Source organism: Anguilla rostrata, chromosome 9 (genome assembly GCF_018555375.3).
Source record: "Anguilla rostrata isolate EN2019 chromosome 9, ASM1855537v3, whole genome shotgun sequence".
NCBI lineage: Eukaryota > Metazoa > Chordata > Actinopteri > Anguilliformes > Anguillidae > Anguilla > Anguilla rostrata.
Window position 1 is genome coordinate 22,534,754 of NC_057941.1, and position 24,314 is coordinate 22,559,067.

The 24,314-nt window shown below is 43.9% G+C and overlaps 1 protein-coding gene across 7 annotated transcripts in view; it reads left to right on the plus strand.

The window, feature by feature from the left end:
• Window positions 1-24,314, plus strand: part of robo3 (roundabout, axon guidance receptor, homolog 3 (Drosophila)) — a 158,501-nt gene that overhangs the window by 63,139 nt on the left and 71,048 nt on the right. Inside the window, exon 1 of one of the 7 annotated variants that reach the window (XM_064351076.1) lies at window positions 22,121-22,824. The exons of the other annotated variants lie outside the window; for them this stretch is intronic. Within the exon in view, the coding sequence (XP_064207146.1) occupies window positions 22,761-22,824 (64 nt within the window). The 5' untranslated portion in view covers window positions 22,121-22,760. Of the gene's footprint in view, window positions 1-22,120; window positions 22,825-24,314 lie in introns of those variants that run through there. 7 annotated transcript variants of the gene reach the window in all.

Consider the following 24,314-nt stretch of genomic DNA (forward strand, 5'->3'; position numbering starts at 1 on the left):
CACACACACACACACACGTACACACAGACACAAGCATATTTACACAGACACGCACACGCGTACACTCACACACACACACACATACACACAGACACAAGCATGTTTACACAGACACGCACACGCACACACACACACACACACACATACACACACGCACACACACACAACCATATTCACACAGATACGCACACACACACACAACCATATTCACACACACACAAGCATGTTTACACAGACACACACACACGCACACAGACACAACCATATTCACACAGACACGCGCACACACACACACAACCATATTCACACACACACGCACACACACACACACAAAACCATATTTACACACACACACACACACACACACACACACACACACACACACTCAGTTCCTCCCAGGCTCCTCACCTGCTCCCTCACACAAATCGCAGGAACAGGTCCAGGCAGCATTACTGTACATCTGCCAAACTCACATGCGGGAGCCCTGGTCAATGAGAGTTAATAAGAGATGAGAATAAATGAGTTGATGTGAAGCATGTCAGAGGAGAACGTGTAAATTCTAAATGAATATGAATACAGGTAGGGTGTATTCTAGTGCGCTTCAAGGAAGGTGTTGTCAGTACACGTATGGTAGCTAGTTCCATCAAACAAACAATGCTGAAATGCATTGGGATCATTTTTCGTAGCAGAACGGTTACTCGGGGGGAAATTGTGCTGTTTCTTATTTTTTTCCCTTTCCCTTAAATCATTTGCTCTCAGTCTGGAGCGTAGCTGGGGGAGAAGGGAAACGGTGAATGAGATAATTGCATGTTTTAATTGAATCCCAGAGGTATTTTAGCCTGAAGGTGATTGGATTCAAACAGCGAGCGCCTTTGTTTTTAGATCCCGTAAAAGGGCCTAGCGAACAGACGGCACTGGCGGCTGCGGATGCGGAAGAGTGGATTCCTGAGCTGGGGTTTCGGGGCTGCGGGGCGACCCGCTCGGAACCCCTCCTCCCTCTCATCCCTCCATCCCTCCATCCCTCCATCCAGCCACAGGCGGAGCCCAGCTGAGTCGATGACCTCAGCTTCCTCTCCCACCTTCCCTCGCTTTCCAAACAACACGCGAGCCGGGACCTTGGCCCCGCTCCGCTTCTGGCCTCTCTCCTCTGTCTCCCTCTCTCCCCTCCCCCAGCCTTCCTCTCCTCCACTTCCCTCGTTCCCACCCTCATCTCGGCCCTAATTAGAGAGATGCTTACCTGATCAATAGGCTCTCCTCCTATGGGAGAAGGCACAACAGACCGGCTTTGAGAATTGTGGGAAGTGTGAGGCGGGGTGTATTTTTGGACCTCTTAGACTGTGCACCAGAGACACACTTACTGCGTGCAGTATAGCAATAAACACAGCCAACCTCTCACCTCCCACGCAGCTAGACACATAAACATGTTAAAAGCCGCTAGGGGCTATTTCTGTTTAAATTATCATAACTTTACAGTAATCATTTAACATTTTCATAACATTGTAACGCGAAATTAATTTTGGGCTTTCGAAAAAAAGGTCAATAAAGCATTCAAAATTGTATCCTCAGGGAGAATGTTTTGTTGGACCCAGTGAGCACATCTTGAGTGCAGCTCCAGGGCACAGCCTTGTAGACCCACCTCTTTAGTGGATACTGATGCTTTATTGGCCTTTTCCCTCCTTCCTTACTGAGATCTGATAGGTTATTTTTTCTACAGCAGTCAAAGCGTATTTACTATCAAGTGTCCATGAAAAGGAATGCAGCTGTGGTTTAATAGTGTGCATATTTGGACCTGTTTCTGTTCTTAAGCTCAAGTGGGGTTTTTTTAGCCATGTTAATGCTCCCTCTGTTAGCCACTTTATCTAACAGCCTCTGCTAAATGCCCAAAGCATGAATTATAATTTGGATTAAAACAACAAATTTGTCCTTAATTTTGAGTTCCAAAGAAATGCAAGCAGTAGTCTTTTCCTCACCGTTTGGCAAGTTCAACAAATGCTAATATTAAACAAAAGGGCAAAAAGAGTTAACACAAATGTTAATTGAAACTAGTGTGTCATTTCAGATCATTCTAAAATAGATTAGCTTTATTTTTCTATTTATGATTGTTATGCAGCTGGAGGCAAATTGATGTGTACGTGAATGGATCTGCCGCTGGCGAACGATTGCAGTGCCAACATCTGGTAAAGACGGCAATCTGAAGGGTAATTGCTTGCTGGGTAGCATTTTTTAAAGAACAAAAAGCATTGAGAACTGTCGAAAGGAACCAATCACCTCTCATTTAGGAGGTAGAATCGCAGACCAATAAGGTGCCAGTGTCTGTAACTAAGGGGGCGGGTCTAGTAAAGGGGCAGGTCTAGAATGTGTCCTCAGGCCCATGCCCCAGAGGTGAAGCTGAGACCAAAAAATTGACGGTAAACTACTCTGATGATAAGATACTCTTCCCCGGCGTTTATTTTCTCACAGAACCACCTGGGGAGGCTTTTAAATACAAATTCTCTCCTCACCATTCTGCAGCTCTTCTTAGCAAGCATTACACCCAGTAACGGCAAACAGCATTATCAGCTGGGAAGTTTTTACGACCGCCTCCCAGTTGCTTTCTGGTCTGCGCAGTCGTGACCCTGTAGCTTGCCGGTCTGGAATTTTGGGTGGGCCGCTGTCTGTGTCCTGCAGCAAGGCAATTTGGCTTCCAGGTAACAGCACCTGTGACGACGCAGCTGGACGTACGAGACTGAGCGCGTGTGTAAAGGCTCAGTGCTGGAATCGGGGCGAGCACAGGTGAGCGTAGCCGCGAAGCAAACGAGTGATTGACAGGGGCGAGTAATCACCGCGGCGATGACGGTAATAACCATCCGAGTTAATTATCCTGTCCTTTTAGCGCTGCCGATAGTGCTGCGGATAGCGCCGCCGCTGCTGTAGAGTGCACTGAAATGGCGTTCTCCTCTTCTGTGATCATGTTTTACGGCAGTTACAGCGCAATTCAGCATGGCGGGGGATTGTACAAAATGACAGCACTGCGGACATAAAGATCTTTTGGTTGCGAGTTTTCAGCCATTACATCTCATTCGTCTCCCATCTTTCTCAAATATAAAGGACGTGGTTTCGCTGTTAATCTCTCGGGCAATACCGAAGGTGGTATAGACAAGCGCGTATCAGGAGTGGCCCGTAACTGTGAGGTGGTATTTTTCAGCAGCCATAACGGTCTGCTCTCGCCACCAATTCGGAGCCGCGCTTCCCAGGAATAAGGAAAACGTAGGCTGAATTCTGTCTCCAGTCGTTTGACTGTTCTTCCCAAAAAACCCATTTGGTACCTGAGTATTGTCGGAGCATGCTGGGGAGCATTTCCAGCCATTTCCTGTGACTGAAGGATCAGTCACGGTTTTCTCATTTTAACTCTGGAGCAGTGGGGGAGGAGCCCGCTGCAAATGTCTGAAATGGATTGGCTGGTTTTCCGCACGTCTCCCGTTGAGTCCCACACGTCGCCTGCTGACCTCGTCCTTCCAGCTGTTTGCGTAGCTGTCTTAATGACAGGCCTCGCGCGCTGATTTTATCTGAGCCGCAGCTGTTTCCGTGGCATAGTATTACAGCAGATCTGCTGGAAGAAAGCAGCTCCTGCAACCTTCATGTCTGAGAATGCGCTCAGTTCAGCCTGCTCATCACTCCTCGAACCCTGAGGGACAGGCATTGTGTTTTGTTTTAGTCTTTCGGGTGATCTCACCCAGTTCTTTCAGAAGAGTGCGCCGTCGGGTCTAGAAGAGGCGCAGCCGGCTGGCGGAGTGCGCTCCACGGGCCGCGTGCCACGGTGGAAATGAGGCGCCAGTTTTATGCACGGCGAAGGGGAAGAAGCAAACAGAACTGTTCCTCGAAGCCCCGTGGGACCCGAGGTCTCCGCTGTCTTGTTAAACATTCTGGGATGCAGCTCGTCGCGGTCTAAATATAGCCGCGGCTCAATTAGCATTTGCGCGCAGGGTAGCATCAAGCAGATACAGTGTTCTGCAGCCATCAGCCTCTCTAGATTGTGTAATTAAAGCTCTCTGCACAAAGGCAGAGTGGAGTGTGTGTACACGACTAGGTCAACAAACACACAACCCCACAGCATTTCGATAGACCCAGTGTTTGTTCGTCTTTCAACTAACGTGAAATGAAAGAGAAAGACAGCCTGTGTGTGTACATATGAGTGTGTATGTGAGAATGTGTGCCTGGGTCAATACACATAGCCAACAGCATTATATTGCCTGGCATTTATTTTTCTTTCATTAAATGTGGACAGAGAGAGAGAGTGAGAGTGAGTGTCTTTTCACTTTGCAATCAATATATACCCGTTTCATGACTTGTTTACCCATCTGCCCTGGAGGTAGCCATTGTCACATGTGATACTTAAAAGCGCACTTTTTTTATTGAACTGAACGTCTGATGTGTGCTCATGTTGTGCTCTTCTCAGCTAGCTTGAATGCACTGGAGGTCCCGTGTCAGGCATGAGGGGGCTGTTAATGGCTTTTATTATGATTGGTTACCTCAGCCTTTCTGAAGAGGATGTGTTTTGAGGGGAGCCATTGTTCATTGTAAAGTCTTTGTCTGTAGCTTTGTATTTCCTCCAGCCTGGTTTACGACCATGGGTCTACTCATTAGTCCATCTGTGCCATAGCTCATAGCTCGCTCGGACATTGCTCGGACAGGAAGTCACTGTTGGGAGTCCGCCTCGGAAGGCCGGATTTAGGTCCATCACAGTGGCTTGGATGTCTGGCCATTCCCAAGGACGTGTCTCCCACACTGTTAATTGGTTGAACTCTCCAGGGGTTTTGTCCCCATTATGGGATGTGGGTGGAGCCTTATATCCTGGTTGCTATGAGCATAAAGAACCCTCTTTGCCTGAGCTCCCCATTACTGGCTTGTGCCACACCCACAGGTCCGGTCTGTGGTGTTGACTGGTGGGGGGTGGAGTTCTCCATGCACATGATCAGTTTAGACTACTCTCCCCTTTCTTTGCCATGTCGCGTATAACAAAGTATCCTCTATGACCTTCCAGACTCCCATATCACTTAGGAAATGAAGTGCTTATATACTGTAATGTAGCTTAAATAGTCATCATTCGTTTTCTGCCACTGCCAGTGTTCTGCAAATTACCGAGCCATTTAGGAAGGCCTGCCTCATTCCTAATGGAGGACACTTGATGTTAAATAGATAGCTTGCTAGCTTTTAGCTTAATATTCCCTTGCACACCCCTGACCCAATATGTTTGTTATAGTATTGCAGTTTGCTGAAGTACATACTGGGGCACAATAAAAAGTCTGTAGATTTTATGTTTTAAAAGGTAACACAGCAGAATTTTTTTCAGGGCAAGGCAGCATAGAATTACAGACAGGTTTAACTGTAACTGACACTGGGGTGAAAAACTCTAGGGGGTGTGCACAATTTCAGCAGGTAGGCCTTTCTAAGGTGTAGGGTAGTTTGTCAGGAGCTGTGCCAAATGACTGCTCAGCCGAATACTGTGACAGTCGTGCAGATGCTGCCATCACATCCTCTGTCTACATGCTTTTTTCCCAATTCGAAATTCTGAGCATTTAATGACAGGTGTAGGGGGTGGGCTGGCACTCGGAGATAAGGGGCATAGAACCAGGCCTGTACCAACACCAGCAGTCATGTAATGTCAGCAGCTAGGCAGGCGTGAAGAGGAAATGCTGCCCAATTCTGGGTTTTTCGCCTGTGACTGAATCCGCTGAAGAGCCAGGGGCTCTGTTAGGCCCAGTGAGATGGGGGCTGAGGAGTGACCCTATCTGGCAGGTAGAGAGCCAGGCTAGCCTGACTGTACACGCAATGCAAAGCCAAGCTCTCTATGGGGCCACCTCACCATTACCGCCGTTCTCCTGAAGCCCTCAGCTCTTGATACACATGCCATGACTTTGTGTTCCCTCAGTCCTTATACCTTATACCCCCTGCTTCCACAGGAAATAACCCTGCTCCTGCCTTTAATTCCTTCATTTTTCTTCATATTTGTGAGTGCACAGCTCTGTGAAATCCTACGCAGTGTCTGCTTGAAAAGTAATAATAATTCTTCTACTTCTTCTTCTGTGGTTGGGTGTGGTGGGGTGCATTAACTCAAACACCGCAGAGTTGATGAGCAGGAGTGTGCAGGGTACTGTAGCGTAGTTTTGTAGCACGCAGCGTCTGCGTCGGTGTAATACGGTCACGCACGAACGCGTTCGTCCAGCGGTCAAGGCCCACGAGCCAGCCATCCGTTCACCGCCTGCCTTCACAGTGCCTTCCCTGGACCCTAAAACTGGTTGCGTCCGGTTATTTGATGGATGCCGTCGGGTGCTGTCGCTACAAGAACGCCTGATGTCTGTAGGAGCTTTCATTTCCTCTGAAACACGTCCTTGAGTGCTGCATTATGGCATTTTAACTGTGGGGTCCTGTTCTGTCCCTGACAAGCGTACCGGAGAGGTAGAAGAATCATGTGAGGAATACGACAGTTTGACAGGGAGCGTCCAGTAGAATCACTACTTATGTTTTTGGGAGAGAAAGAATAAAAATGAAAGGTCATGTTGAAGACTTGACATAAATTCTCATACTGGGGTTAAAATGACATTGTTCCTCCCTCATGTGACACATTGCAGTTACTGACCCCTTTTCTCCCAGAACTCATTTTTTCTGGCCTTCGCTCAATTTTTTGTTTGTTTGAACATTCAACTTCAGGTTTGTGAAAGGATAATACTTTGCTGGCATCTTTTAGAAGGAGGACTCAAATTGGCCGTGGACATTGCAGCAATCAGATAGGCCTAGGGACACAATTTCGCTTCCCAAATCTGGAACAGCGTAGAAGCTTGGGTGGTAAAAATACATGTCTTGTAAATTTCTATAGTAATTTTTTCAAATCACATCTGCGAGTCATCTGCGGTTGGAGCTTCTGAAGAACCGCACGCACTGTTGATGGCACCTCTGCCATTACTCCGCCGCTGGGGCTGCAGTCAGTCAATGGAAAGCTTTGTTGACAGACTAAATAAAGTTTCTGCTTTTCCACTTGGAAAGATTGCGGCTAAGGAGTGACTAAGGCCCGCTTGTGGATGAAAGCAAATCTTCCCCGGGTTTTTTTACGATAGGCTGGCCGAAAAAGCAAACGCGATGCGTCAGCGCCGCTCCGCGCGTCATGTGACCGGCGTCTGCGATTTCTGATGTAAATCGGCGAATGGAAGCGTCGAGCGCTCGGAATGCGCTCGCACAGTCTGAGCTGCCAGCGCCGTGATGAACAGCGACATGTGCTGCACTCTTTCATTTTTATTTACTTTCATTTATCTCTGGAATGCTCTTGTCTTCAAAGCACCCGTGCTGCTTTTAGTGCCTTGATGGAAAAATTCATTTTAGTGTCATTAGATGTAATTCAGTGCACTGCGTGGGCTGTATTTTTGTGTTTTACAGTTTTTATGCTTTTTTGCATTGTTTGTACATTTCCCAGCGTGATGCTGTAGTTTTTCTGACAGTATATATCGCAGGATCTTCATGCCGATTGATCGTATTATCTGAGTTGCAGGATTTGTATTGTGTGATAGCTGTGTCTGGGCAACATGCTTGTCTATTGTGGCCTGTGTTTGTTGCCGTATCTGTTGTTTGTCGAAAGGACGGTGACACAGTGTGGACAGATGCGACCCCCAAGCCTTTGGGGTGCAGTGGGGGTACATGGGGTCAGGACCTGGCACGGACAGCTGAGCACTTAGATCACAACCCGCCCAGTGCGCCAGTAGGATTCGCTGATGCGCTCCACCCGTGTGCGAGGTGACTAGTCCCAGCCCTATCCCACAATGCCGCTCTGTGCCGCCGAATCGCCGCCTCACAGATAGTGAACGCGGCAAGTGCATTGAAAGAGCTTTTTCGTGTGCTATTCTTTAATGCGGTGACTGTGAAATGGAGAAACTGGTACATGCTGTTCTCTTGCTTTTGTCTGCACCCACACACCTTGTCTCTCAACAAAGTTGAACATGTAACTCATTCGCAGGTTCTCTCAAATGCTCTCTTTCCTTGCCTGAGAGAACTGTGTGTTCTTTTTACTTCTTCTGTTCCCGTGCAAGGTGGTTCGTCTTATCAGAGCCCCGGATTTTAAACCCAACGTAGTGCAGCCCAAGGTCTTTTTCCCCAACCAGGGGCCTGGAAACCGCGTTTTCTGTTTTCTGTGCTTGTATTTGACCTTCTCTACTTTCTCTGCTAGTGAAAGTATACTGCAGCTGACTAGTGACTACCAATGCTACCAATCTGATGACCTATTTATCATCAAATCAGTGGAAACGAGTGTAGCTGAGAGTGTTGACTTCCTAAACTCTACTGCCGAGCGCAGGGAAGAGTTGAAGCACTGAATCTTCACATATTTTGTGTCGACATCGTTTGACATCATTTGCTCGTATCTGAAGAGGTTTCAGACCAAAAAACCAATATTAATGTCTTCACTGAAGCCTTCTCACACTTTCCATTGTATGTCTAGAGGTTACCCTGTGAAAAAAGCTCATGAGTTGAGTTGGGAGCACAGCTTTTTTTTTTAAGCTAATATGGACAAATTTAACGGAAGGCCCGATTTTCTCCTGCAAAGCATTACAAATTCATTCCCATCAATGTTTTTTCTGCGGCTGGCATTCTGCCATTCTGAAAAGGCTAACTTGGGATGCATGATATCATTTTCCAAGTGTATCATCATAAATACTAACCTTATAGGTATTCATTCAAGGTTTATGGTTCGTTGCAAGGTGATTGTCCTCTGGGGCAAGTAGGCATGGCTTTATGCAAATTTAAGCTCCATCGTGACTGATGTATGGAATATTTCACTCAAAAGTCTGTGAAACTGCAATAAACTTCACATATTTTTGTCTGAAAATATAGTAAACCCCATATTTTATGTACTTATAAAAAGTTTAATAATTATATGATTAATGAGAATTTTAAGTCAATGTGCACCTTAATTTATGTTGCCATAATATGAATTCATGAATTTTCTTCAAGCTTCGATTGAAAATCTGAAAGAATGACAGCGGGTTACTGGGTGGCTCATCCTGCTGGTGTTCTAGGGTGTGCGTGATCCCTGGGTGTAGTTGGTGTTCTATGGTGTGCATGATCCCTGGGTGCAGTATGGAACGCTGTGCCGATTGTGAGCGTTAGCCCCGCAGGGCGATGCACAGTTGGCTGTGGCGTCGCCCGGGGGTGGAAGGGGTTCTGTCTGTCGAGACAACGGCGTCTCTCCGTGCGCCGGTGACCCCCTGCCGGTCGATCGGGCTCCCGCAAGCTCACCTGCTGAGCCGCACGTGCGGCGTCTTCGTCTGACTCCCGCCTGTGGGATTCTGACTAGCAAACTGTGGCGCGATAAGAAATGGCAGCTGACATCACACGCTCCGGAGGAGAAAGCACGCCTGTCTGCACTTTCCTGAATCACCAGCCGAGTTTGCGATGAGTGTAGCTGCAGGAGCACGACCGCATCTTCCAAACCGGTGAGAAAAAGAGGAAGAAGCTCAAATAGTGACTCACAATTAAGCATACAAACAACATATATGTATATACTACATATGTATATACTGTATAGTAAGTTAGAGAACATTTAACATCAATGTACTTTTCTTGTAATTATGGATTGTTTATATCCCTTTCTCTGAGATGACTCAGTGAAAGAAAACACTTGGAGTATACCAATGCAAATTGGATCGTACTGCTGTGCAATCAGGCAGACAGAACTTTAATGAGCACGCATGGAATCTTTTTTTTATTTATTTAAATCACAGAAGAATAGAAAAACCACGGTGCTTTTTATGGCTCATTACATATGAAAAATACAATAAAAGGCAAACAAATCTTCTGACTTGAACTTTGACTAACCAGCTTCATGACTGGAAAATATACATTGGAAAATATACTGTTTGAGAAGTCTCAAGAAAATGAGTGTAGTTACCATTGAAACTCCCCGCAGCACGCTGGTAATCGCATAAAATATATTTAAGTGGAGACAGAAATCTGGATTAACGCACAGCCAAGCAAAAGCCTGGATCTAACGCAGGAAGCATATCTGACTGTCGACAAACGCTGTGGCCATTTCTTCCTCTCTCTCATCAGAGATCCCTGATTACTGCCGCCCTGCTGCCTGATCCCTGCTGCAGCTCTCTCAGCACACTGGTAATCACTGTGTACTGGACTGGGAGAACGTGTTAAATAACAGCAGGACTGCTCTCACTGGGATCTGCTATATCTCACTCAAGTGACTCACAGCCCCTTGTGGGTTTGGGACTTGGGAGTGCAGGGGGCTTGGGAGAGAGTGAGAGGGAGAGATGGAGAGAGAAGAAGGGAGAGAGAGAGGGAGAGATGGAGAGAGAGAGGGAGAGAGAGAGAGAGTGGGTGTTGACTTGGAGTGGAGGCCTTTCCAACGCCGCGCTTTTAAACGAGATTAAAATCTCCATCGGGCCAAGCGAGCTGTAAAATGGGCATTAGACGTTACGGAATGCCGGCAGCCGCTCGGCCCCACTGCGTGTGGAGATGAAAGCAGTCGTGGCTCCGCCAGAGGAGACTGTGTCAGAAAGTGCGCTGTGGCCAGCCCGTCTCTACCCTGTCCTTCTGCCAGCGACGCGCCCCTGGTTTTTATAAACGACAGCCACGACCAGAGGACACTGGAAATTGTTATAATTGGATCCCTGGAATGGCACCGTTTTCCGATGATGGAAAGGGAGTGCTCGGGGAGTGACAGCCTGGATGTGTTGCCACGGCGAATGCGTTGGAGTCGCTGCGCCATCTGTGCAGTACGCGCGCGTTCACTCCCCGCTCCTCGCTCGTGTCAGACGCACGGCTCACAAAGGCTGATCCCTGGCCTCCATCTCACTACCACTTGGGTTTTGCAGTCCGTGACCTGTGACCTCTGAACTCTGCAGCTTGCACCTGTTCGTGTGCTCAACAAAACAGGTGTGGTCATACACGGTCGAGAAAAAATCTCCAAATGTCTTGTTATGCTGTCGGGTAACTGCCTCAACAGTGAACAAACAGTGTTGTCGGCTGAGAAAACATGGGAAGAATGTTACTTGGAGAACACAAGTCTCTTTTGGCCTCATCCAATAGAAAATTTCATGCCAGTGATGTTTGTGATATTCCCAGACAGAAGACAAAAAATAAAGTGTCTATCTGTTATGCTTGTGAAACAAAGCCACTTGTACAATATCTAAGAGTAGATCAAACTGAATATTTCCCAGTGGCCCACTACTGGGTTCTTTCAAATAAAGCAAGAACCATACATGCACACTCCATTACTTCTGAAGCTGAAAGCTGTTATTTTTAAGGAGGGGAAATGGGTGGGGACTAAAGAAAATAGAGCTCCTAACTGCTACTTGCGATGTAACTTGATAAAGCTGGCATTAAAATGTGTGGAAAACAGCTCTGAATACTGTCCATCTCACTTGTTGAATTTACCTAGAACACGGTACAGGGGACTGATTCTCATTGTCATTTCACTGTTTCCAAAACACTGTAGACTGTAAGGTTCCTCCTTTCTGGCTGAACAAAGGCTTCTCTCTGACACATCTTTGTCTTCCCCGTGGCACCGCACGTCTCTTCGGCGAGCTGCGGCGGGGGTAACGGGGAGCATAAATAAAAGGGAAACATGGGGGGGGGGGTGCAGTAAAATACCCCAGACCCCCTCCCTCCCTCCCTCTGGCACACTGGAGCATTGTAAATCAGGGCCAGCCTAAACAAATGAGGAGAGGGATGATTGGGTGAGTGGGGGGTTAGGCTGGGTTATGAAAACCAGGCTCAGAGTCGTCACATGTCACAAGGAAATGGACAGTGTGTGGGTAACAGAACAATAAAAACTAACAAGGTAGGCTAACGCAGGGAACGAATGTGTGAAGGTGAGAGAGAGAGAGAGAGAGAGAGAGAGTGCAACACTTAAACATACAGTAGGAATAACAACCAAACAACCAGTTCTTTTTTAGGGTGGGTTTGAAAGATTGGAAGATTCAAATAGGCTTTATCATCTTGACAGCAAATATCAAGTTATTTGCTTTCTTTTTTTACATTTTCTTTGTGCCACACATTGTATTCACTACAACAATGTCACAGTTTTTTGACGGTAACCTTGTAATAATCTCTAAGACATTTCTGGCCGTCACCCGCAAGCTCACCATTGTCCTTTTTGAATCCATGTGCAAATCTGTAAATACAGAGCAGGCAACAGTATAATGCTATAGAAAACCCTCTGAGGGGAATCCAGATCCACCAATCACTCTCCTTTATTTCAGTGTTAACTCATCTGGACAGGCGAGCGTGATGCTCTCAGGCGGATGGAGAAAATGAGTTTTTGAGCTTGAGGTGCTGCAGGTTGAAATTATAGCGTACGGTACACGTTAGGGTGGACCCGTAAAATGAACACAGGGCCTTCGTCACAGACACACAGTTACACGCCATTGCTGTGTAGCCTCACTCGAACGTAAACCCCGTTAGACAGGATTTATAGAGTTTTTTAATAGTTTTTCTTTCTTTATTTTTTTTGGCTCTGTGACTCAGTTGTTGCCCGTGCAGCTGGGCTGGTCCCCAGGCTCCGCCGGTCCTCTGTCTGAGTCCCAAACGCCGTTTTCACAGTTTATTTTTGGAGTCACGTGTGACCAGGTCTCCTTCGGCTTCCCCCCTCATCATTTACCCAGGCTGTCAGACGCTAGTTTATTTTGTGGGCCCCTGGTGCATATAGCAGTGTTCTTGGGCCCCTTTGAGAAATCATCTCTCACACTGGTGAGCAAGTGTTAGGCACTTTCACCCTACTGTAAATCCCTGGGATAATTCCTCCACAGTTAGCCATCATCCCACTTGAATTCGAGGACAGTTTTGAAAGATTTGGAGGAGGTTCCTTTACACCCCTTTTGCACAGGCAGGCACTGGGAAGCTAAGTCAGTTGTACTGATTTCCTTTTGAAATTAAAGCAATGCTTATTTGCTTTTTAAATGTGACGTGATGTGGATTATTTTTTCTCTGGATTATCAGGGAATATACTTACAAATAATCTAGTGGTTACATAATTTGTATACAGCTATAAGCATACCGGAGGAAACTACATGAATCAATGAGAAAAAGACAGTCTGTGAATTAAATGTATGAAAAATGAAGTTCACATTTTCATACTTATGCACGAGTGGACCTAAACACAATTAATACATTAATCAAATTTTCAAAAGTGAAGGAATGTGTAGAAATAAGTATTTAAATCATTAACACGAACATAGTCTGAGTTTAAGATTTAAAAAGTTTTTTTTTTTAATCAGGCATAAATTCATCAAGTGAAGAAAAATATGAATTTGCATACTCATGAGTATTACATGGTTCCTGTGTAAGGTTTGCTTCGTTGAAGAACAGAGTGCCCTACAGTGATGCTTTGTCTCATCTGGCCTATAATGACTTTTGGCTCTGTTGATTTCTTCACCCATTCCTGCCCAGTCAGTTGATCCTAAAGTGTCCAGGAATCAACTCTGGAAGCCCATTTTCTCTCGAATCCCCCTGCAGCTGTCCTCTACCTGACAGGAAGAGGTGGTGTGCGGATGGAGCCGTGCTTTGTGTGTGTGCCGGTCTTCACACCAGGGCTTGCGGTGCTTCCTGGTGCTTGGTCCCAGCTTGGCGCATGTTATCCTGGCTACAGCACTCCTCAGCTCTGGTGGAAAAGCGGTCTAGAAGCGGTGCTGTTGCGCTTCTTGGGGCGACCTCTGCGACCTCTCTGTTGCTGTTTCCCTCCTTCTTTCCGAGCTTGGCGACAGGGAGATTTACTCAGGGGCTCTGCTGGGCTTTCAGAAGGGGAGGGGCTGGTGCAGCTGAAGCCTCTGCTTCCCACACAAAGCTCTGCAGAAGAATCCAGGGAGTCGAGCTCCTCTCGGTTATCACAACACAAGGTAGATTTTTTTTTTAGAACAAACATCTTTCGGAAAAATTTCAAGTATTAGATTTTTTTGTCCCAGGAAATAGTGAGTTTGTATATCTGTGATTCTTACATTGGAAAATAATAACACGTTATCTAAATTGTTTCTAATTTAATTTGTTGCAAAATTCAGTATGTTGCAGGCTATTAAACTACGTGCTCAGATGTCCTGCAAATAAAAATCCAATATTAACCAAACACAGTGCAGAATAAAACATAAAACATAAAAATATGTCTCAGTAATATTGCGTTTTATTGCTAACACCAAAGGCCACACTGTCAAGCTCCAAATTCAAATGGCTAACACCCGGTTGAGTAAAGCTAATGCATATAGACAGATACTGCACAAAAATGCTAATTTCATTATGTGGAGCACCGGGCCGTGGAGTGTATAAACATCTTCTACCCAATCAGGGCGCTGCCATTGCAAGCAGAATATATGACAAAACGTGATGTGTAATTTACAAATGCTGTTATAGCTGAAAGGCTAAAGTTTAATTGGTTGGTTTTCTGCTGGCAGGCACACTGGCTCTCAGAAGTCACGCATCATCGAAAAATAGTGAAAGCCTCACCAAGAAAATGCCAAGCGAGTCAAAAAAAAAAAAAGGACCCCCGTCCTTATTCTCACACAAAGCCAGGTGATAATCAGATGGGTATTGAGAACTGCAGCTGGATGCTAAAGAGATTTAGGCCCTGATTTTCATTTACTGAGAGTGCAATAAAAGAAAAACTCCCACTGTGTCGTAACAGCTGGATGAGATGCAGCACAATTAGGAAAGCCGCCATTTCTGCGTAGCATAGCGTCCTTATTAGAAGCACACTAAGGGCCTCCACTGAAGGTGTGTGACAGGTTCAGACAGACCACTGTGTGGTGCACTCTTCTGTCAAAGCCAGTGCTTATCTGCACCTATTGGCCCTCATTTACCCACTGCTGGCACTACCCCTGTCTCCTCATCACAGTGGAGGAAGTATGGAATGTGGAGGTTCAAGCCGGATTTCTAACAAGGGAAGTTCCTCAGGGAAGGCCCCTGCACGTGGGTATAATGCCCGGGGCCTTGTAAATGCACATGGGCTCACCGTGCAGCTGTAACCTCATTGCAGTTGCAGTGTTGGGTATTGAGGGATGTGGTGGGTGATGTTCACCATCACTATTGCCGCAAACAACCGACTGTCGTTAAGCTATCAGCAGCCAGTGTTGCCACACTGTATTTACCAAACAGTATCCTTTCAGTCAGCAGCTAATGTTAGCATTGGGAAGGTTGTAATCAATTTGCATGAACAGATGCCTTTGCTTCCTTAGCCAACTGCAGCCAAACTGTGTGTTTGTGCGTTTGGGGGGGGGGGGGGAGGTGGGAATTGCCTTATGTCAACTACCAGCTTGTCTCACAGCTGGATACAACTAATATGACATGCAGCAGCCTATGTTTCTCAGAGATCGGTGCAGTAGAACAACAGTTGTCACTTGTTTGCCAAAGACCAAACCAAGCTAAGAGCTAACTTGGGATGATATTTGTTGTGCTGTTGCTGGTGGCCTTTGATGGAGTATTTTTGTTGCTTTTTGGGTTGCTTCCCATTTAAACATAATATGATGTAAGGCCAACAGGGTCGTGATAACTAGGCATTGGCTAGGCAGTTGGCATTTGGAGAAATTGTCCGCAGCAATGCTTGTAAGCAGAGCTTGAGTGATTGTGCTGCTCACCCTCTTGGCCTCTGAAGTCACTTTATGTCCAGTGAGACAAATGTCTGGACAAAAGTTTTTCCTGAAGTCTGACTCCAGTAAATGAGTTACTTTTTTCAGTGCAGACTTAACAGACTTAACTGTAAATATGGCTGTCGCTGGACTTGCCAGACTGTGTGAATTCAAAAAAAAATACTTTGGAATTGATTTAAGTCAAATGTAAGGAAAAATGTTGATTAACCGAAGGCCAAAATGGCATAAGCATTCATTAAACATTTTGCTGTGAGAGATTCAGGGAAGAGGGCGGAGCTTTCATTAGTGAGCACAGTCAGGGTCTGCAGATACATTGCAGCCGGTTCTAGACAAGCACCCTCCCCCTCTATGAATGCCGAAGAGACCCTAGAACAACTGCTCTTTCCTTTCAACGAGTTCAACTAGCGCAGCATTTAAAAAGGTGTTGTTTTATTATGCTTTTGCTACACCTCGACTGCATTGTTCCGTCGTCTTTGGTCATCATCGTCTACGCGCCTGTGCAACCCCACCCCCCACCCCTTCGAATCAGGCATCACTAAATAATTAGTGGCTGAAACCAGCTCTGTTTTGTCCCCAGAATGCATAAAACAGCCATTTAGACATGGGGTTAATTTCTCCCCTTTTTTTTGGTGGCCCAGCATTATCTCAATATTGGTGTGGAAGACAGAGGCTGGAGCCTCGGCCCTTTGCTATGCATCAATTTCCACAGCCCATTGAGAGGCGCGGAGTGGAAACAGAGGGCCTCTCCCGCTTCACAGACTCGCAATTAAGCGGGGCCACTCACGGGAAGACCCCCCAGACAAAGCCCTGAAAGGCCGGGGCGAGCTGGGGGGCGCAGGGGAGAAGCAGGAAATTGGGCATCCCTGTGCGAAGCCGTGTTCGCCTCCCTTCCCCTGGGATGACGCGTTGCGCACCGTCTCATTTAGAGGCAGATCAATGTGGAGATAGATTGGCGTTTTTCCAGCAGAACCCTCTTAATCAATTAATCTATAATGAAATCTATGCGGCCCCTTAAAGGGCCAGAGCCTCTAGGTAAGGTGAGGACTGGTTTAGGCCCTGGGGGCGGGGAGAGTCAGTGCAGGCTTAGCTGGTTTATCATCCTTCATAATTAATTATAGGAAGTAAGCAAGTCACATGACTTTAATGAAGGCCGTATCCCACTCCATCTGTTACCATCATTCCTCATTTTAGTCTTTCACACTGATCCTTGACTTTAAGTGGTTGAATATATCACTCTTCAGATATAGTTCATAATCTATCCCTAATAAAAATATAATGTTTGTGTAAAAAGAAAGAGAGGCTGCATATTAAAATATTCTTAATTCAACTGGAATCATTTAAAGTAATGTCAACCAGCTATTCATAATTTCATATCCAATTGCTTACTATGTAATAAAATTTAGTGTAGATGCAATAATCCAGTAGCACTTATAACATTTTTAATGGACAGCATGAAATTTCAGGCAAATATATGAATCTCCATATAAAATATTCTGATTAAATGTAATCATTGTAGATGGTGAAAATGTTTTTTTTTTTAAATCTATGCCTTATATTTTAACTTTATCTTTAAAGACATATGCTAATGTTGTTTGTCTTCAATATTTTACAGTGTACAGCACAAGTCTATATTGCCTTTTCGTGGAGAGTATTTCTTTATCCACTTCAGAAAGGGGCCCACACAGTTCACAATGATTAAAAACAAGGCTGATGACTTGTTTTTGCCATCATGCCTGAGCAAACTAATGCATGCTTGTAAATGTAATCCATTCAGTCACGCTGAAGGGGGTTTACAGTTAAGGTTTTAATGTTAATGCATTGTCATTTCAGCTCTGTGTCTGCTGCTGTGTTGGCAGCTCAAATGCTATGTTATACACAAAATAATCCACGCGCCTGTTTTTCTTGTGCACTGTACTATGTGTTTATAGGGGGGGGAAGTATAAGTGCATGCAACACTACAGTGTATAACAGCAAGACTTTTAAGGCTGCAAAGCTTTTCCTTTTAGGCTAAATGGAGTCTCCTAGGGAACAGTATTTAGCAACAGTCACCTCTTCACAGTCCCTGCAAACTCCCTGCTGTGTAATTCCCCGAAGTCAGTTTCAAGACTTTCAAGACAAATTTCACCTGCTTTTCCAAGTACAGATTTAATTTTCATTTCTGGATTCTAGATTTTTATCTAGTTCTCATGAGATGCAAAAGTTTTGGATTAGCCATCAATTTTCACTAGCAGATCTACACATCTTTATTCCAGTTAGTTCAATGAGTGCAGTTAGGGACAAATAACATCATTTCATGCGTGAGGTATAACTTGGGCAGTCCACTGTCTTTACACAAGTGCTAATGTTTATTAGGGGAAATCATTGTTGTCTTGTTTTGTCAAGGTCTTCTTTTCAAACGCAGAAGGTTGCTTTTCTGCGGTTGTCTCCATGACGATTTCAGCTTCACTGAGAAAGAGGCTGCTGGATTGCTTGAAAGAGCACCAACATTGTGTTGTTGTGCAAGGCTGATCTTATGTGAGAAGGTGATAATTTATTTCCTGCTTTATTTTTCTGGCTTCAGTTTGCCAGAATTAGGGAGAGGGGTAGATCACTGTGTACCGCAAATTAAGGGAATTCCATACAGAGTACCATTCGTATACAGAGTAGCCAAGTTTCATTACGATTTGTCACTGGTCCTTGACATGGATTTTAGCATTTGGAAATGATTTCCTGTTAATCGTTCATATTTGAGTGAAAACTGAAGTCATTTTGAAAAACCAGCTCGAACGTTTCCAGATTAAGGAGTATCGTGTAACATTCCACAGAGCTTCATTGGGGTCTCCTTTAAAATCTTTAAAAGCACCAGCAGGCATTAACTTTAACTTTGTAAAAACGAATGATAGAAAGCACTACTTTTGACTGTAGCCTTGTATTTGTCTGTTGTCCTGTAACTGTTGTGCAAATTTTCAAAAAGTGAAACTCTCCCACAGGATACTAAAGCAATTTGAATTCTTCTACCCTAGAGTTTGAGCTGTAAATGGAGATGCATAGCTCAAAACGTCTGTACCAGTGCCTGATCTCAGTGGTCAGCCATCACATCAATTCTGGGATTGGGGTGATAAATCGCATTCCTCCAGTGCAAGCTGAAACGCATTTTGCTTATTCACTCAATGGATTAGTTAGCCTTGGTACCCTACAGGGATAGAAAAGCAGGTTTTTTTTGGTCAGCCATTGCCGCAGATGTGTAGGCTGAAACCTGATACCTGGTATTGTCCAACCTTTATTAAACTAAAGCTATTTTCTCAGACATATTGGTAATATCCTCTGGTTACTTACAGTATATGTATGTGTAGGAAAGGACAAAGTCAGAAATGTAAAAAAAAAAAAAGAAGAAAGAATTCCACCACCCTTTAGCTGATCTATGTTCTGTCAAGCTTCTAGCATACACCTCTTCACTCGGTAGCATAGTGAATTATGTGTGTTCTCTTCAGACAACGTGTCAACCACAGGTCACTGTCAGTCTGCTAAGAAGTGAGGCATTCTCTCATACAGGCTCAGTCAGAGCCTGTGCATTGCATTTTAAGCACATCTATAATATGCGGGCACATTTGCATTTAAGCCTAAAGGGCCTCTTTCTTACCTGCGATGCAAAGGAAGCCCTGACCCAAGCGAGTCATTACTCAGGTTAGGAAACAGTGCTGCAGGGTAGTGAAACTTGTTAATAGTTGATTCTAACTCGGTTGGCTTTTCAATACGAAATCATGTGTACAGAGCCTGGCCACTCTACCCCCTGTGTTCAGCACATGAGTCTCCAAGATCTTGTAGCTACGTAAGTGAGTTGTCTATGAGGTCTGTTAAGGAACTAATCAATCAATCGTTTTTTAATATATATAGTGCCATTTACTAAGAAACTATCAAACAGCGTGAGATTGGGCAGGGGAATAAAAATAGAATAAAATATAAATGAGGTTGGGGGTGCTGGGAAATTATTCCCTGACCCCTTAAAGGTGATTGAGCTGACCAGGAAATTGGTAGGGCACACAGAAAAACTGATCATTTACACACTAAACGCTAGCCGATCTTCCACCCCATCATGCAGCCTTTTACCCGTGAACACATGGAGATTAAATTATCATTACTTTGATTTTCAGGATGCGAAACTTCTTGAGGCATCAATATGAGTAGATCTGAACATTTTGATGTAGCCTTTTAGCTTTGGCAGGTGCAAATGAAATGATAAATCAGTTTCAAATAGCTGCATACCTGAAAAAAATGTTGATGAGTGCAATATAAAGAACTCACCAAATGTAAGCATTTATGATAACAGGTGCAGGCAAATGGTGTCCTATTGCTCATTGTGGACTGTCACCACATTTCCACAACACCTAATGCAAATTGCACTTTCAGATTCATTGACTGCTGAACACTGCTGACAGGTTCAGTGAGTCTTCATCAGCATTTAGAGCATTCAGCTGCAACCTCTAACATCCAGGATCAGTCATAAAGTACCTGCAGTGTATTTAGGGACTGCGTCACTATGCTCCGTCCAATTAAGCGGCAAGCTCAATTAATCACTTGGCAAATCAAGTTGCACATACCCTTGCATGAAATACATGAATAGCACCTGCATGTAACAGTGCATTCTAGATGTATACTCCGCCGGGCATCGACCTTAAACATTTGCCTACTAAATAGTAGAGCATGCTCTACATCCAAGAAAATAAACAAAAAAGATATATAATTTGCAATGACAAACATGAAATATCGCGGAAGTCTATTCTTTCACGTTTTGGGGTACAGAGATGAAGCCTTTACCTTGACAGTTTTTCGTGCTTGAGTCGAAATTACATGTTAAAATTAAAAAGGTAGAATTTACAGCACGTTTCATTATGGCAGTGTAATCCATCACATTTATTTCACCGAGATGGTTACATTATATCCCCTCGCTCTCGATTATGCGATATTGCTGCACTTCGGATTTTGATGTGGCACGCATCCAGGTGCCGAGTTACTCCAGTCTTTGGGCAGGCATAGCGTCGCCTCTCACATTTGATCACGTCATGCTAATGCCGCGTGTCCCGAGCCTCTCAGATCAATGGAGACATTTCATATTCTACTGTGCATTGCATTATCTTCCTCAGAGTCCCCAGCCATGACTTTTTTTATTGCCAATTTCATGTTGTTACATTACCCTATATGTCACTGAAACGTAACACTGGTGATTAATCAGTTCTGAAAACGGCACCACGAGACAACGTTAAAGCTTTGAATTTATTTACACCGCAGTGTTAACCGCCGCTATATTGTGTTTAGTGAAGATTATAAAAAGGTTTTACCAGTACAGAGAAGATACGATTACATGGAAACATTAAAGCTTTTTCCGGAGTAGACTCCGAGTATAAATTTAATAAATAGTTAACAGCTGCCTATCAAACATTATGAATTTTACTATTTACTGCAAGTAAATTAAGAAAATGTATGTTTTAAAATAACACTCCACTGGAATTTTAATTCTGCTTGCTCAAAGCAAAACCTTATAATAATATTGATTAGGATAGGCTGCTGGTTCCATTACTTATTTAAGGATATCATTCACATGTATGAATTCCATTGATTTGTTTGCTGTAATGTACTGACAAATATTCAAAATCAGTGGATTTAAAACTCAGTCCTACTGGGTAAGCTGCTTTTTTGTCAGCCAATATCTTAAGTAAGGTTGTTGAAAACATGTTGAAGTTCTGTCATCATTTTGTACAATAACTCATATAATGCAGCTTTAGCTTACTGTATTCCTATTTGCTCTGTCATTGGCCGCTTCATTTTTCTCAGATAGCTTAGTTTCAGTGCAGGTGACTACACTTGCAGTAACTATGATGATGATTTAAATCTGTCAGTCTAATTAATTAAAATTAAATAAATTCAAAACGTAACCTATTTCTAAAGCTATAATCTGTCATGCAGCCCATCGCAAAACATTACAGCGTGAGACTTATGTTCATCCGACTGATTAAAAGTCCTGAGATTTGAATGTGAAATATTTATTCTCACCTCATACATAGCTATTTCTGACTTGTGACCATTCATTTCACATTTAGTGACTAATTAAAAGCAATCAACGGCTCATGACTATTCAGAGCTTGCAATTATGGTAGGAACAAAAACCATCACACACGGTGCTTCTCCGGGAATGAGTATGAAATCCCCTGTTGTAAATGTCAGTGTTTTTCACTGATTCATGCAGTCACCATTTACATTCAAACTGCAGAGCATTTGTGTAAAATATATATATATAAAAGGATATTTACAAATAGTTTAGTGATGCAATCATCAAACTTACACTATTATTATTATTTTATCATCATTGTTGTTGTTGTCCCATTTATAAACACTATCAATGTATTAATGTTGACCATGCTACAAATATTGATTTTTGGATGTTAGAAAAAGGTGAGATAGAGGATTCCATGCTGTCTCTTTAAAACAGCGATCTCTGTTTTGGCAAGGGAGATGGTTAGGGGTGGGCTTTAGCCATGATCCAGCGCTCCCGGCAGAGGGGAGTGGGCTCGAGCCGTAATTCAGTTATGTGCATTCGGGGAGTGAGGGGTTGCGAGGATGGAAGTCATTGCTGAGAATTAAACATTCGCTCACCCATCGCTCTCTCTGTCAGCACCGGACGGAAAATATTAAATGATCAATGAACAGACATGCAGTTGTGAGAAATTGTCGTTCAAGACCGTAGAGCTAAATAACTCAGAATACAGTAATAATACAGGCTACGTAATAGCGGCACCTCTTTAGTCTGTGTTAAATCGATTGCGCTCTGGCTTCTCATTTCAAACGGCAAATCTATTTTTCTTAAAGATATGAGAACATAGAGGGGACCAGTTGAAAAGTGATTGTTCGGGACGTCTTTGCGTGTTGCATGTGCGGACCCGATGTGATGCTACGAATGCTCCTGAGGTGGGAATTGACTCGCGGTTTGGAACGGAGTTTCCAAAGTTCTGCGACGCGGCTTTAGTCGCTTTGAAACATCGAATGAGCAGTGCCGGTCACTAATATTGAAACACGTGTTATCAGTTTGGATTTTTCACGGCTTTTGGATACTCGCAAGTCATCTTTTGGAATTGACAACATTTCAAATAGCCTAAACCAGGTTTCTGAGAAACCAGAAGGGCAATGGAGTTTCACATCACACTGGATGCTCTGCCGTTTGTGTTTGCCCTGATCTGCGTGACTTTAGGTAAGTTAATAGATTTACATCCTGAATTCAAATCTTGAACTGTATTTTGCCATTTTAAACTTATCATTTTATTTTTTGGAAATGAAACAATATTTAAAAACTCTCAAGAGATAGGCAAGCCAGGAAAAAATCCCTCTATATATCACTTGTATGTACAACAAAATATTGAAGTATACTGTACGTTACCTTTAGTAGCCTACTACGATGTCCCAACTTAACGCCCCTACGACAAACACAAAAAAGAAGAAAAAACAACACCTTCAACAACTAAAAGCTCTTTGAATACAAGTTGTATAGGCAAATGATCAGCCGCTGTCGAGGTAGTTTAACCACACCGCTATGCACCCTACAGCCTGCACATATCCTGGTATTCAACGTTCTCTATATCAAAATGTGTATGTATAAATGTATGTAAACGACAGTGCTTATAGCCTATCATGTCCAACTCCATCAATTAGATTGAGGCTATGTCAATTAATAGTTTGTGGTGCAGTGGTCAGACTATGCGTCACAGTTTTTATGGTTTCAAATAGAATGCATCTCCCACGTGTTTTGAAATCAAACTAATTAAACACTATGCCTATATCTGAGCACCAGCATAGCTACGTAAACACGCCCCTGCGTGAAGCAACAAGCTGTACGAGACTACTCCTCAATTAGCTGTTGCAGATACTGGACTGAAATTACTCTAAATTTGGTTGCGTTCGCGGACAAACATTGGGCCTGATAATTGCATTTTGCCTTGAAGTCTCCCGGTCTCTTGATGACTTATCAAATGTGAAGTGAGGTGGACATACTAAAACCGTAAATGCAGATATAACTTGCCATTAGGTTCAGGATAAATGTTTATTAGACCTCCTTGACGACGACGCGCCAGCAATCATAGAAACAGCTCGCGCTCACTTGGCAGTAGAAAGAGAGGGACAGCATCTCCAGCGTTTCAGTTCTGCTTTGGATGAGAAATACGTGACATATTTTTTATCCATAACTGGAGAACTACACACACACAGACACACTTGAAACATTAATAGTTTTAGTAATCAAAAACTAACAGTCAGGCTTATTCGCGCAAAAATTAGATTCCGAGATTTTAGAATAAGCAGCAGGACTAACGAACCAGTGGTCTTACCAACCGCACCTCAATTTCTAGCATTTAATGAATCACAGAGGTATCTAGACCGTATTGTAACTTCTCAGATTTGTAAAAAAAAAAGAAGGTGTAATTCAAAATAGTAAAGGTGTCATAGTAAAGACAAAATTGTGTCCCATGACATTATCATTGACAATGTATTGTGTTTGCATAGTCATCTTTGCCTCTTCTGGCCACTAATTTGTCCTAGACACAGAGACTAAATTTACCGGGATTCCTGGTATATTGTCATTTCTGAATGATGATTTGCGAGCCTCAGTACTGCCTTTATGTGACTGTATTGTTGAGGCCTAGTGTGGCAACATCTGGGGAAATAATCCCTCAGTGACTCCAGATGTTC